The following is a 16,290-nucleotide window of genomic DNA, read 5'->3' on the forward strand; positions in this document are numbered from 1 at the left end:
GGTGCCGAAAGACGAGCTGGTGGGGAAGAAGACCGGCTTGGCTGAACAGAGAGCTTTGGCTGGAACTCTAGAAAAGAAGGAGAGTTTATGACCTTTGGAAGAAGGGGCAGGCAACTCAGGAGGATTACAAAGATGCCATGAGGTTACGCAGAGAGAAAATTAGAAGGGCCAAAGCCCAACTAGAACTTAGTCTGGCTACTGCCGTAAAAGACAACAAAAAATGCTTCTATAAATACATTAGCAACAAAAGGAGGGCAAAGGAGAATCTCCATCCTTTATCGGATGCGGGGCAAAACATAGTGACAAAGGATGAGGAAAAGGCTGAGGTACTTAATGCCTTCTTTGCCTCAGTCTTTAATAGTAGGGCCAATAGTTCTCTGGGTACCAGCCCCCCAAGTCAGAAGATAGGGACACGGACCAGAACAGAGCCCCCATAATCCAGGGGGAAATGGTTAGTGACCTGCTGCACCACTTAGACATTCACAAGTCTGTGGGGCCTGATGAGATCCACCCGAGAGTACTGAAGGAACTGGCACAAGTGCTCACCAAGCCCCTTTCCATCATTTACCAGCAGTCCTGGTCCCAGTTGACTGGAAGTTAGCAAATGCAACGCCCATCTACAAGAAGGGCCGGAAGGAGGATCCAGGGAACTACAGGCCTGTCAGTTTGCCCTCAGCGCTGGGGAAGGTTATGGAGCAGATCACCTTGAGTGCCATCACGTGGCACATACAGGACAACCAGGGGATCAGGCCCAGCCAGCATGGGTTTAGGAAAGGCAGGTCCTGCTTGACCAACCTGATCTCCTTCTAAGTGGGACAAGGTGACCCACTTAGTGGATGAGGGAAAGGCTGTGGATGTTGTCTACCTAGACTTTAGTAAAGCCTTTGATATGGTTTCCCACAGCATTCTCCTGGAGAAACTGGCTGCTCATGGCTTGGACAGGTGTACTCTTTGCTGGGTAAAATACTGTCTGGATGGCTGGGCCCAAAGACGGGTGGTGAACAGAGTTGGCGGCCGATCACAAGTGGTGTTGCCTAGGGCACAGTATTGGGGCCAGTTCTGTTTAATATCTTTATCAATGATCTGGATGAGGGGATCGAGTGCACCCCTCATCGTGCATTGCAGATGACACCAAGTTGTGCAGGAGTGTTGATCTGCTTGAGGGTAGGAAGGCTCTACAGAGGGACCTGGACAGGCTGGATCGATGGGCCGAGGTCAATTGTATGAGGTTCAACAAGGCTAAGGGTCAGGTCCTGCACTTGGGTCAGAACAACCCCATGCAATGCTACAGGCTTGGGGAAGAGTGGCTGGAAAGCTGCCTGGCAGAGAAGGACCTGGGGGTGTTGGCTGACAGCCACCTGAATATGAGCCAGCAGTGTGCCCAGGTGGCCAAGAAGGCCAATAGCATCCTGGCTTGTATCAAAAACAGCGTGGCCAGCAGGACTAGGGAAGTGATCATGCCCCTGTACTTAGCACTGGTGAGGCCGCACCTTAAATACTGTGTTCAGTTTTGGGCCCCTCACTACAAGAGAGACATTGAGGTGCTGGAGCGGGTCCAGAGAAGGGCAACGAAGCTGGTGAAGGGTCTAGAGAAGTCTGATGAGGAGCGGCTGAGGGAACTGGGGTTGTTTAGCCTGGAGAAAATGAGTCTGAGGGGAGACCTTATTGCTCTCTACAATACCTGAAAGGAGGTTGTAGAGAGGTGGGGGTCAGTCTCTTCTCCCAAGTAACAAGGGATAGGACGAAAGGAAATGGCCTCAAGTTGCACCAGGGGAGGTTTAGATTGGATATTAGGAAAAATTTCTTCACCGAAAGGGTTATCAAGCATTGGAACAGGCTACCCAGGGAAGTGGTTGAGTCACCATCCCTGGAGGTATTTAAAACACACGTAGATGTGGTGCTTAGGGACATGGTTTAGTGGTGGACTTGGCAGTGCTAGGTTAATGGTTGGACTTGATGATCTTAAAGGTCTTTTCCAACGTAAACGATTGTATGATTCTATGTCTGAGCGCAGAACATCCCAAATGTCTAACAGATCCGTAGGAGCTCAGCAGGACCACTTCCTGCATCTACACTAGGAAAGGAAAGCCCTCCCTCACATGGACATTGTGGTGAACTCCACAGAGCTGTCTGGAGCCATGCTGACAACATGTGGCATAAACACTTCTGTTGTTGGCAATGAGTTGTATACAGCAAAATGAGAAAAGATTCTTCAGTCTCTCAATTCCTAGTAATGCCAGGGTTTTTTGTACATCAGGGCTGGATTCTCAGTAAGGAAAAACAAGGAACAGATTTCTTCAGGCAGCCTAAGCTTCAGTAGGTAACACTGCAGGAGTGGGAGGTTTTTTTAAAAATTATTTATTTCACAGACAGAAGTTGCTGGAATTCCCCTATATAACCATATCTCCAATAGGCTGCATCTATTGCTGAAGTGCCAAAGCCTTTGGCACCCTATTGCTGTCAAAAGGACTTACCAACATGATCCATTTTGGTCTTAGAAAGCTGATGAGTCTCAAAATCTGCTTTTATTCACTGGAGCACTCACCAGCCTGCTGAGTGCTCGGGAGGCACAACTGTGGGTTGGCACTCCCCCAGTATAGCTAGGAGCTTTGATTCTCATCAGGTGACACTTATTACTTAACAGCAGCATTCTGAGTCAAGTTAAATAGCAAATAAACATAATGAGAGGGATTGATAAAAAGCAAAATAAAACAGAAAACTCAAAACGGGAGATTTTGCTCTGAGCATCCCACGCCCTGATAACTCTGAATAAGCATGAGAAAAATTCCTTTTTAAAAAAAACTGGCACTGAGAAACTTCCTATTTATATATGTTTAAGAGAAGTTATAATAATAATGATGATATCAGCTTCTACAGCAGAATACTGCAGTGCCTTTCACACTGGTTGGTGGATAGTTGTTATACAGATGGCTAAACAGAGAGGTTTTGTTCTATTTAACAAGGAGCTTCAACTCTATAATCCTTGGGTTGCAAATTCATAATAGTTATGAAAGTCAGACCTTTCTTCAGAGGAAGATGATCATAGTCATTGTTATACAACATTAGCTTTTTTCATAATAAATCACTTTCCTGTATCACTTGTTTCAGTTGGAATAATTTTTCCCCACAGATTACTGTTTAAAGACATCCTCAATTGAATAACAGATGATGGATCGTGCTCATATAACGTGAGCTGCTCTGCTCAAGGTAATAGATCAGATGTACTCCACAAACATCAGAAGAAACTCTATGGGGTGTGAGACAAGGCCCAGTAGATCCACCCTTTTACTAAGATGAACAGAACTCAGTTTGCAGGGGAATGGTATGACCTACTGTGCACATGGGAGTTCTGCCTGAGTAAGGACTGTAGGACTGGGCCCTTGGACATAAAACATATGACAAATATGTCACCATCTGCTTGAATTGTTAGGATTTATCTATGATTACTCTTTGGAAAGATAGTGTCATTAAGCTGAACTAAAAAAGATTAAGGTCAGTTGTGCATGTGTACATAACTTGGCAAGGTCTGTGGAATTTCTGATACAAGGTCGGCAGGTTAATCACCAAGAATACAGACTACATGCTTATAACCACAAGACATACGGTCTAGATGAGAATTTAGACAGGGAGAAAATACCTACCCTGAAACCTTTAAAATGCTCAGTGCTATCAGAAGGTAGACATATACTCACCCATCAGACACTATACCCTCTGCAATTTCACACACCAGCACAAACAAGAGGATAAAAGTCAGTATCCAGCGTAAATTGTGCCCAGGAAAATGAAGCCATGTGCTATGATGTATATGTACTTTGGAACTCTGACTTCCCCATCCTACACAGGAAAAGAAAATTATAAAGATCTTTCTTAACAACGAGTGACAGGCAAAGCTCCTGCATACAGAAAAGCATATACATAACAAACTAGTGTACTAAAGTTGACACAACTGTGTTGTTAAACATGCATGTATTTGAATATTTTCAGAACTGTGTTCTCATTGCTTCACTTCATATGGAATAAAGTCAACAACGCAGACAGGACACAGCCTTAAATTCCTATACTTCTAGCAACTTACTATCAAGTAATTCCATGCATTAAACATTTTTCAAACATATTAACAGTTTAAATGAACAACAAATGAACATTTTGACAAATATGCACAAACACTATAATACATACTTTTTTCTTCCCTTCAATGCATTTAATTAAAGAATTTACACCTTACCTAACAATTTTTTTTTTAAAGTAATTCATTCTCTTGATCTAGGTAAAAACTAGCAATACTGAGAAAAGCCAGATAAACACAGATTACCCTAAGCAGTTCTTCAGCTGACCCCATTTTAACAGTTGTGCTGTTATTTCAGCGTTTATGATCAACAGAAGCGAGCGTTAAATCGCACAGCTCCCTAAGTGCCATGGCTATCTAGGGGACAGACCAGGCCGAGCAGAACGGTGCTCAAAGTAGTAACAGCCGCATGCATTAAACCACCGGGCCACCTACCGGTAACCCCAGTTTTATGTTATCAAATAATACCCGCTGCAGATATGGCAAGAGTTACAGCAGCCGGGCAGCCCTCCTAGTCATTACCAGTAATGAGGAGGGCTGTCCGGCTGCTGTAACTCTTCAGTAATTGCAGGGAATATTATTGGGTAACGTAAGGCTTATTTGCCAGGTTTTCTGGTTTTTAATAGCTCATTTATTTTTGCTTCCCGCGCTGCTAGTCAAAACCTGCAGGCAAACCCTGCAGCCTCCTTCAGCATCCATCCAGCCCCTGCGCAAGGGGGGTTCACCTGCAGGGAGCCCCGCAGGCTGCCCCACCTCAGAAAGGCCCGACGGAGGAAACGGGCACCGCTGCCAGGAGCGGAGAGACGCCCGGAGAGCGGGCGGTGCGGGCGGGCAGCCTCGGGAGAGGCGGTCGCCGGAGCATCCCGGAGCTTGCACCGCCTCCTAACACCCCTGGCAGCCGCCCGCCTCCCCGCGCCGAGGCGCGGCGGGGAGCGCGGCACAGAGGGCAAGGCAAGGCCAGGCCGGGCCAGGGGGGAAGGCACGCAGCGAGGCAAGAAGGCAGGGCAAGGCGGGGGAAAACACGACACACGCGACACAGCGGGGGAGGGAAACCCACGGCAAGACAAAGCAAGGCGGGGGCGGGCGGGGGGGACGGGGACACGGCACGGCGAAGCAAGACGCGGGGGTGGGTCAGAAGAGGAGGGGGGCGGCACACGGCCAGGCAAGGCATAGGCGGCCAGGGCAAGGGAGCCCCGCAGGCACTCACCGATGAAGAGGATGGGGAAGGTGATGAAGAGCAGGAAGACGTGCGGCACCACGTTGAGCGCGTCCACGAAGCAGCCGTTGTTGAGCACGCCGTGGTCCACGTTGTAGGCGGTGGAGTTGCCCTCGTCGCCGCAGAAAGCCAGGGCCATGGCGGGACCCTGCGCGCAGCCGGGCGCCGCCTCCGCCTCCGCGCACATCCAGGCGGGGCCGGCGCGGGCTGCGCGGCGGCGGCTCTGCCCGCACCTGCCGGCGAGCGACGGCGGCGGCCGCGGACCGGCCCCGCCGCTGCCCCAGCTCGGCCCCGCCCCAGCGCTCGGCCCCGCCCCAGCGCCCCGGGCCGGTCGGGGGGGAGAGGGGGAAGGCGGGGGAGAGAGAGGGGTGGGGGGCCGGCCGGAGCCGGGTGGGGGGAGAGAGGGGCGAGGAAGGTCAAAAGCCCAAGCGCCCGGGGCCCGGCGTTAGCCTCGGAGGGGGCCTGGCGAGGCCCCGGGGGGGCTTAGGGAGCGTGCGGTGGAGCTGGAGTGCGGGAGCGCAGGAAGGTGTGTCCCGTTCCTGACAGGACTAGAGACCAGTGCGAAAGCACCCTGGCAGCCCTCGGTTACCTTAAAGCAACATCAGTGTGCCAGGTTTCTTGGGGCTCGGTAATTCAGTGTTTTATGCATCGTTAATAAGACAGAACAGTAAAAAAAAAAAGCGCACTATATTAGTGATGACAGAGGAACTATAGACTACAAGTATATTTTTTTAACCTTGTCAGCTTTGCACTTTTTTCTCCACTATGATGAAGATCTTATTAGATTAAATCGTGTAAACAGCTGTACCCTGTCCTCAAAGGAGACTTCAACGTCATAACCTGAATAGCTATTACATTCGTGCTTTACCTTTTTCTACCCCTAAAATGAGTTCAAGCCTAACTTTTTTTTTTCCCCCACCAAGACTGTTGCAGTCTGTGGGAATCAGGCCATTAATTTGAGTGGGTTCCACATCACTCCCTATGTACACCAAAATAAGCTATAAATCAAATTTTGCAAACCTTTCTGTCTTGAGTAGAAGTTAGGTTCAGCTGAGCCAAAGCCAAACAAAAACTAATCAAACACCTCCATGCTGGGGGATAATACTGGAAAGTAAAACATGGTGTGCATCAGAAGTCTGCATCTGGCTTACTCCTCCAAGCACAGGCTGAGTCAAAGCCCGAGATTCAAATATCTCTGGTATGTAGCCATGAAATACTCAATGTTAAGATTCCTAACCAAATCATTTACCTTGGAGCTCCTTTCATTCCCAGTCACACTTCTCCCTTGTTTAGCTGCGTATTTAATAAAACTTTCCACATCCTACAAACAGAAATGCCCGCATACCCAGGTTTAACTCTTCAAATTGCAGAAGCTACAAGTTGGCTTAAATGCCTCTTAGGGAAATGACCCTATAAATGAAAAATGACGAACTCCAAGCCAAATCCTGTGTATATGTATTTTCAAATGTTCAAATTACACCCACACTGGAAAGACTATAATTATTTTAAGTTTTGGACAGAACCCAGCATTCATCTGAGCTTCTGGTTAAGCTCATCTCCGTTATCCTAATAGTTATTTAATAAACAGTATGTGCAGTTTACATGCAGATAATTTAAAAATCATTTATATTTTAGTATTTCCTGAGGCCCCAAGTAACACGAGGGCTCTGTGTTACAAATGAACAAATAGCAGCAAAGAACTCTTGACAGTTTACATGCTAGAGACTGAAATCACAGGGTAAGATTTGGGGGAGGAATCATCATCACCTTCACTGTGGCCGGAGAACTAAACAGAGAAATTGAAGTTTGCCAAAGTCTCCAAAGGAATCTGGGAACCCAGCTCAGATCCCCAGCCTCTGCATAGTCTCTGAACCTTGGGACCATCTTCCTTTACTACAAGGTCTCAATCACAATATTTTTAAAAACATACTTCTCAAACAACAAAACATCAGGAGACTCCATAGTTTGGAATTTGAAATTTATCTTTTCAGTGGTTTTCATATGCAGCCAAGATTACATAATTAACACAGTGGTTTAAAATTCATGGTCTCAGTTCAGGTCCTACAGCAGATGTGCACCCATCACAGAGCTAAAGTTGAGTCAGAATTGTGTTGGCAACCTGAACAGAAAGGTGATGGATTAAATGGGGAAGAGTCTTGGATTACAATTAACTACTTAATAAAATACTGAAAACAAACCCCCACTGACAGAAATCAAAACATTTGGTAAATGGAAATCGGTAAACTGAGCATTCTTAGCAATGAACACACACTTGCACGCACACAAACTCTTTAAAGAACTCACACTTCCAATAACAATGCCACAATTTTGTCCCTGCTGTAACAACGAAATCAAGAGAGTGCTGAATTTGGACTAATACTGGTTTTGCTCACGGAAGCATCAAATGACAATTTCTTTTTCACTCACAAATGGTGAAAGAGCTATTCTCTGACTTCGCAAATCCGTTGTAAGACAGAGGTTGATCCTCTTCTGAAAAGTTTAGGTGTGATTGCCTGTGGTGTCAAAGGACTGAATCTACTTACCCAGAGTATCTTTGCTAGTCCTGTGTCCAGTGGGCTTTGGAGCAGGTCACAGAGCAATAGGTTTTTTCTCAAAGCTGCATTTTTGTAAAGCTTTCCAAGAACAGAATTACTTCTTGAAGTACAGAAAAGGCAAAGGAACAATATGAAACCAACAGGTAGACAGCTATGTTTATCTGCATGTTGCAAGTGCAACCTAATTCTTCTCAAGTCCTATTAGATCTTTTTTCCCCTCACTCTTTTCTGACTATTTCCATATCACAAGAAGTCAGTTTCCTACTTCATCGTTTCAGCACATCTGTTAGAAATGAGAAATCAAGTTACATCCTGGCAGCCACCAGCAGAGTCAATAGGTGACTGGAAATATTTTGGAAGCACCTTGATTTTTTGAAATTGAATTCCAGACAGACAAGGGCAATATTTTTAATTCAAAGAAAAATCACTTTTTATGCTTGCCTTGGAATTTTAGTTTGTCTACAGGATGCAGACAGGTTTTGGTATTTGCAGTAAAGTATTGACACTTCAGAATTTAAAACCTGATAGTTGTTTTTAACAGATAAGAATATTCATTTAACTGGAAGTTTTCATTTTTCTTTCCTACCTTTGTCATTTGTTTCTTGCTCCTCTTATTCAGCTGCTTTGCACTGACCTCTCTTTCTCAACAGTGCTATGTAGGGGAAGTGGTCTATCCTTAAAAATCATGTTTTGCTATTATGGATCACTCTGCAGGCTTTTGCTTTTGTTTGCATCTAGAAACACAGATACAAAAGAAAAATAAATTTTTGAAAGTTCTAAACAGCCACATCCCATATTCAAAATGAGTTCGTTAGGCATATACATTTGGGCATCAAACAGGAAAGTTTCACTTTCCCATGTATTTTAAAGTAATTAATGGGACCACGTATCAAGAGGAAATCTTAATCAGAAAAAAACTAATAAAGCAAATCCTTATTGTGATTTAGAATTTGCTAAACAAGAGTTACTGATCTATGAAATTAGCTTCCTATTAAATTCTGCTCTTAGAGGTAGAGAGGAAAAGCAATTTACATGAATGGGAGGAAACTACCAATCCATTTCAAAAGCACATTGAGAAAGGTTGAGAGGAAAAAATGTGGAGAAAATCACCTCCAGAGAAAACCGTTATTTTATTCTTGTGGAACAAAGAACTCCATTCTATTAGTTCATAGAAGATATCATTTGACAAAGCAAATGATATTTCTTTGTAAAAATTGTCTAAGGTACTACTATTAAAAATAGAGCTACAAGCATAATAGCGCAGAGGTTCACAGAAATGGCTGTTTTTCTCTAAATAAACCTTATTAATTTTTAATTGCTGGCCCTCATTAAAAATTAAGAAAGAACTTATAAGTAAGCAGATCTATCTTAGAGTGGGAACAAAAACCAAGCTCTTGGTTGGACAATGATCTTTAGGCAAATACTCAGATAAGTGTTTCAGACTAGAACAGCTTATTTTTAAGTGGGTGCCACAGAGTTCCATCAAAACTAATGAATGGGAACTCTTCTGCATCCACTTGTTACATCACCAAAAATAGTGGCGTACATATTACTGATTCAAACAGTCAGTTTGTTTCCGATATTTTACATGGCAAGTATGGTTAGCAGCGCTGCTTCTCTCCGCTTCGTCTTCACAGAATGCCATTCTCCTTTACCTATGATTGAGGAAGCCACACTATGTTATTGTAGGACAAACAATACTTAAGTCCTTGAATACTCGTTAGGCATCTTGTGGCTTCAGCTATATACGTGACCTCTATCATTAAGGCATTTTATGAAGCACATTTTCCATCACACAGCTGAACATTCAGGCAGGCAGTTACAGTTGCTTTGAACTATCTCTCCTTGGCTGAACGCTAGCCTCCTAGTTCAATACAGCCAGAGCAGTGCTGACTTGGCCACACCACATGGCACTTGAAACCTGGGGGAAAAGCTTGCTCTTCTCTTCACTCACTCTCCTTTGAGGCGTTAAACAAACACTCATGCATTTGGCCATACCCAGCAAAACACATGGTGAATCAACTGAAGGGCTGCAGGCTTAGCCTGACCTAAGGATACACCTGATGCTCCACTGCCCTCCTGCATCACCAGGATTTCTTCACAACAATTAGGACAATATTCTCCCGGTGCAGTGCTTTCCTCAAATGGCAGTAATCTGCATCTTGCTCTCACTACGCAGAGGGGTTACTGTTGCACTCATCAGTTCGCTCTCCTCTGGGCATCCACTTCTCAACCCAAAAGAGCAGCCAGCTTTTCAGTAAAAAAGTTTGTTTTTTCTCTTACCTGCCCACTTATTTACTCCACCTACAGCTCCGATTCATCCTATAAATATTTTGGAAGGTAATTAATTACCCCAGCTTCACTTAGCTTGGTTGGTGCTCAACACTTTAAAATATTTTAAGCTGAGAAATGCTGAAGCAAGCAAAGCAGCAGTAATTTTTGAAAAATCAGGCCTAGGCCAGCTTCCTATTCACTCCTGACTATCCTTGTACATAGGTGTACTCTTACAATCTCTCCATGATCGCACTGATCACATTGTACCTTAGTTTAGTTTCCAGCATTTAAATGGTTGAGTACTTGCTTTGTAGTACTTGTAGTACAAGTGTTGTGTTTTCCTCAGGAGAATAAGTTGAGTGCTGTGGACTAACTCATGCCAATAAATAACTCGCGTGCTGGCTCCAGCGTGGTATCCTTCAGCAAATGTTATTTTAGTTACTGATTCACTTAAGTGCCTTTATGGTGCTTGCCTTGTATATGGACTCTTGTATATAAAAGATTATTTTGCCTGTTTATACTACAAGAATCACACGCACTAACAAATAAACACATAACCAGAATTAATTTCTAGAAGATAACAGGGCTAAAAGTCACTGGCCTTTCTAGGAGCTCTTCCAAAACCAGAAACTAGACTGAAAACTAAGATTTCAATTGTTTGTTAAAGATTATTAGAAACAAAATGAAGCTGCCATCTTTCCTTTTCAGAACAGAAACGGTTTTCTGTTCAGGCACACTAGAGAGTTGTAGTTAGTTGATCTGTTTATTCACCACCTGGGAATTGTTCCAGGTTATCCTTGATTTATCCAGTGGGTAAAAATTGACACAATAATTAAATTAGAGAGAACTTAAAGCTATCAATTCACACTTGGATTTGGAATGTATTTTTCTTGTGCCACTATTTGACAACATTATACAAAAAATTAATAAAAAGAGTGTTGCAGTTTAATGAGGTTTTGCACTACAAATTTTTCTTCTATTTATTTTGAATAGATTGCAATGTGGCATTTATTCTAGCTCTTAAAATAAAACAACGACCAAAACAAAAATCACATTGTGGATTCATTAAAAAAAAAAAAAAAAGATCATAAGTATGCACAAAAATCTTGATCCTGTATAGCCGAGACTGTTTATGGCTGTTTATTCCCTGTTGTGATTTATCATATATCTAATTAATTGCCAAAAGCCTATTTCAGGAAGCTTTCTTCTTGAGTTCAGCCCACATGCAGACTACTTTTGGGATTTTCAGAGGCTCAAGAGAATTAAAGCAATCAATACTCATATGAAATATAAAGAAAATTAATTTGCTAACTTTCTACTTAGTAATTGAACTCTTAGCCAGTGGGAACTGTTTTTTTTTCCCTATTGTTTTGCATTTTTTCCATGACGATTTTAACCCGAAGCTCATTATCTCTTGGAGTAGTACAGTTTTGTTTGTGTATAGCAAAGTGCTGTACCTGCATTCATAGGTATGGAAGCTTTGCATGGAAGTAACTGTAGTCTGTGACACTGTTATGTGGCAGCAGTAAATCCTGAATGTTCTCACTTAGGGCAAATAGTCCAAGCCTCAGCCTTCAAACCAGCCAGAGACCCTCTACTCTGGATAGGGATTCTTTATACTGTCAGTATTTAGGAGGAATCAAATAGCTTTTGTAAAAGGGGAGAAAAAGACAGCTTCACAACGCTCTCTGGTAATTAAAGTTGGCACTACTCTTTGCCCTCTATAGCAGGAGAAAAATATTTTTTTAATATTAAGTGTCCATAGATCCTGCCCACAAATTTGTAACAAGAATAAGTCGGTCAAACTGAATATCAAAGCCTCAAATCAGCGTGCACTATAAAAAAACCCCTTAAACTGGGCAAAATAATGCAGCATCAAGGGGGGTAAAACTATTTGCAAAGTTTGGGTCACATTAAATTAGTATTTTTGGCCAAACAAAAGAGGGAAAATTCTAAATAGGAGCAAAAGCAACCGCCCAACACATAACACCATGGCAATCTTGTTAGTACACAGAAAACCAGCTTCACTGAGAGGGGCCAGGCTGCCAGTCCCTTATCAACAAATAGTTTGTCCTCAGGAGCCAGGGAGGTAGAGTCTCTTGTTAATGCCAAAGAAACCTCAGCTGTTCAAGCTAATGCCACAGGTCCTTCATGCTGTGAACAGAGGACTTACCTCAGGGAATGATCCTGCCCTGATCGTTTGAACTCTTACTCCACTCTTACAACTAGGAATTCCTTAAGCAGCTGAAAGAAGGGGTGGGTGGGAGTAGTGAATATTCAGTTAGTTTTAATGTGTTACACAGTGCGTTTACAAGTTGCATTTTTTGAGCGAATAATAGAAACAAGGGCTTTGTACAGCTACAGCATCCCTCTAAACTTAGTGTGAGAGAGAATGGGTTGAAAATAGTGAAGAGAGATTAATTTCCAGCAGCATTTAAAACAATACAGCTAGTCTTATTCCTATGTAGGATTGTTTTATCTGTGAAATTTCTTGAAAAAAATAAGATTTAGAGGTGGGACCACGTTTAAGATCTATCAGGAGTCTGATGCTGAGTGGCACTTATGTGAACTGTTATGCAACTGGCAGCAAACAACTCTAGGTATCCACTTCACTGCAGGACGTAAAGCAGTTGTAGATTTCTGTAAGAACTGCTCTCAGGAAAGTATGAGCTATTGGTAGGAATATTATATGCCTAAATGTGAAAACTTATGTAATTTTAAAAAATCTAAATAAACTGTTCTGGTTAAAAAAGTTGGAAAAGTTGCTTTTATTCTGACAATGGTTATAAAGAGAATAATCCCTTTTCCTTCAAAAGTAATTCTCCCCTTCAGCACATGTATTGAATTTTTGCTGACTGGTGGTAACACAATGCTAAAGATAATGCTTTGTATTGTACATCTCTTCTTAAAAGAGAAGCCCTATTGTTTTGTTATAGAAGATTTTCTGAAAAAAAAATCTATTTTGTCAAAGATGAATATTTTCTTTTCGTAACAACATATTTTCCACTGTTTCACTCTATAGCATTAGTTAAGAAAACAATCCTGACTCGCGAGCACAACGGTCAATTGGCAGTGTGCTAAAACTGTAAAAGAGCTTCAAAGTTGCACACAATTGTGATTGATAGAGCTAAAATCACGCCGAGGATATAATGAGAATTGATAACTAACATGAATGAACATTGTGTTCAGTTTTATAATTTTTATAATAAATAGCATATGAGAGCAGTTTGTAAAACATAGTAAAGAGGAATGCCTTACTTTACAAGAATTAGTTTGTAGAGAGTATGTAGGAAATAATTTGCAGGGTCTTCTTGGTAGGAGCCTGATGCCCTAATGCAGTCCCAGGTACTTCTCAGCCTAAGTCCATGGCTCCTCATTAGGCACCTGGGCAGCCGTGTGCAGGCACAAACACTGTCTGCCCACTTGATACCACAAGTGGATGTATCAGAACCACCTATGCAGGGTACAATTCCCAGACTCTAATCTCCCCTCCTACATGGGATTGTTCCCGATTCTCTCTTTTTCTCATGGTTGTAAGCAGCCTGTCTCAGAATGCTTTCCCCAGGCTGTATTTGTCTTCTGTGAAAAGAAGGCAATACAAGCTAGTGGAAACTTTCTGCATGTCTGCATTTTAGCAGTCCAAATGCAAAGGGGGGATGCCATGCACTGAGGCTCAGTCATGGAAGTTTTTCACGTACAATCATCTGCTGTCTGTTTTTCATCTACAGCGTAACAGCAATGTAGCGGAGACAACAAGAACCACATTCAGCTGGAAAGCACCGACAGGTGATGATTTTCTCACGTGTGCCAGGGATACATCCTCAGCACATGCTCAATGTAACTGGGCAGAAAATATAAGATTGCTTTCTACACATTCCCAATCCTGAAACTGGCCAGGGCTTCTTTAACAAATGCTGAACTGCCTGTTCTTTTGGATAGGGTATCACCATATCATAAGAGCAGCACTGGTCATTTCCCCATTTACTTGTATTTTGGGCCATGAACGCTCAAGATACTGCAAGATCAGGAATGGATCATGCTAGAGTTAGATAAAAACTCTGTTCTCTTCCACTATTGGGAACATGGCTGACTATACTGGTCATTGCCCCATGATTAAGAGACTACAACAATAATAAAGAAAGAATAGCTGAGATTTAATCCTTGGGTGTAATCTGCTTTCTAGGAAAATGGTGACATGCCTCATATAAAAGTCACTTGCATTGTCCTAGTGTAAAGAAGGGTAAGCATTTTGTCCTTTTGTGTAATTTATAAATCTAGCCACTTTTCTCCACCTATTTACTATGGTATTTTAAACATATCTGTTCATGTACACATGGGTTTAAATATATCGTTAGAAAAGGCAATACTGGGTAATTTTATCATTGAGGAGGTATGTAATTCGTGAAGCACTTCAATAACACAACAGAAAAAAAACATCCCTCCATCTGTTTGTCTGGCTAGAGGTATAGAAATGTGAATATTGACATAGTTTTTTAAAAAAACCAAACACACACAGCTTTCCTGCAGCAGTACAATCTAGGATAAATCATTACAAGCAAGCCAGGCAACTTAATACGCTCAAATAACTTTTCCCTGTGAACAATTCAACCAAAAAATATGCTCACCCACTCCCTTTTAACCTGTCCTATGAGTGTTAACACAAATTTGTTGCCATCAAATTCTCTACTCCAAGAAGAAAAGCAGCATTATAAACTACATTGTACCTACCTGTTAACTCCAAAATCGCTGTTGATAAGTTTTTATGTTGGTTGGAGAATGGACTTGTTTCTGTTGTCCTTCTCTCAATCTGGACTTTGTCTTGATAAATTGCATGATTTGTAGACCACGGCATGCCACATGCACTGACTTATTTATAACAATGCTGATTTATTTGAAAATAGAAAATTTGCACATACTCAGATGTATGAGATATGTAATGGGGAAGCTGCCTTCCCCTGTGTGAAGAAAACGCAACCTGGAGTCAGGAGCACAATGAACACACCTCAATCATCTCAGTTCCTTCTATTCTCTTAACCAGCTACAATCTCTGCATGAATGGCTTGATGTCTGTTATAACTGGTTGCTCTGAACTGGAATTCTCTCACCCAGCTTGAAGAACTCTTCAGTTTTTGATTCCTACTATGCATGTCACTCCTTTGCACTAAGATGGAGCTGCCTAATTTTCACTAAGGAACAGAATGCAATTTCTTCTGTCCTACTAGGTTGATACTTCACATTCAAAGATCTGCTTCATCATAATCCTTTGTGAATAATCAAAATGGAAACATGCATCTCTCCTCCTCGCTCTTTCTCTCTGTCCTTCCTCACTACTGGAATTGCTGGTGATCAAAAAGTGTTCCTGGGTCTCTCTCCTCTGAAAATTTCAGGTTTTATGCTTGGAGGGGGACGGAGGGTAACAAAAAAACATTGTTACCTGAAAAATTATGATCTACTCAGTTTCAAAGGATAACCCTGAAAAGCTACTTCACCTTATTTCACTTATCACAAGATTTTAATCAAAGCTTAATTTTGTGCCCAGTGTTTCTAATCACGTTTTCTATCTAGTCTTATTTACACTCTCTCTATTAAGTGGCATTAATGCTCAAAAGTCTCAAGCTGTGGCCAGCATGAACATGGGGTCTCAGTCCCCCTCTTGCTAAAGCATCCAGAACTGCTTAGGTGAAAGGCAGAGGGAAGAGAACAAAAATGCAGAAAAAAGTAATTGTAAATTTTTTTCTGGGGGGGGTGGGGTAGCTGCACATAAAGAGTAACCATTTGCAACTTTCCCTCTCATTTCCCTGTTGTTTAGAAAAGTCCTTGTCCTCAAAAAAGCTGTGTCATTTCTATCTTATTAATTTTGGGAGGGTCTCAGTCTCTCTCTCCCAAACTTTCTTTTAAGCACTACATAAACAAACTGTTATAGCTATTGAAGACTAATGAGTTCTACTGATGTCTGGAAGAGAAATGGTGAGAAAAGATAAGAGGAGGAGAAGCCAAGAAAATGGGCAGTGGGGGCTGGTGGGAGGAATAACCTTTAAAGATTATTTGAGAAAATTAAGAGGAACTGAAATTCAATATGAATACTAGAACCTCAGCATTAACAATAATAACTTTCCATAATAAGCATCTCCAGGGCTAAGGCATCCATTGCGCTCAGATTTTGACTTCAGGCCCCAATC

At 42.4% G+C, this 16,290-nt stretch overlaps 1 protein-coding gene across 4 annotated transcripts in view; it reads right to left on the reverse strand.

Moving 5' to 3' along the window:
- The window catches only part of ABCC8 (ATP binding cassette subfamily C member 8), an 83,911-nt gene extending 78,349 nt beyond the window's left edge, over positions 1–5,562 (reverse strand). For all 4 annotated transcript variants that reach the window (XM_072865530.1, XM_072865531.1, XM_072865529.1 and 1 more), the window contains exons 1-2: positions 5,274–5,562; positions 3,693–3,834 (exon numbers count right to left, since the gene is read on the reverse strand). In XM_072865530.1, coding sequence (XP_072721631.1) covers positions 3,693–3,834; positions 5,274–5,469 — 338 coding nt within the window. In that variant the 5' untranslated portion in view covers positions 5,470–5,562. The remainder of the gene's footprint in view (positions 1–3,692; positions 3,835–5,273) is intronic.
- Positions 5,563–16,290: the final 10,728 nt, after the last annotated feature.

Source organism: Ciconia boyciana, chromosome 6 (assembly GCF_034638445.1).
Source record: "Ciconia boyciana chromosome 6, ASM3463844v1, whole genome shotgun sequence".
In the NCBI taxonomy this organism is placed as follows: domain Eukaryota; kingdom Metazoa; phylum Chordata; class Aves; order Ciconiiformes; family Ciconiidae; genus Ciconia; species Ciconia boyciana.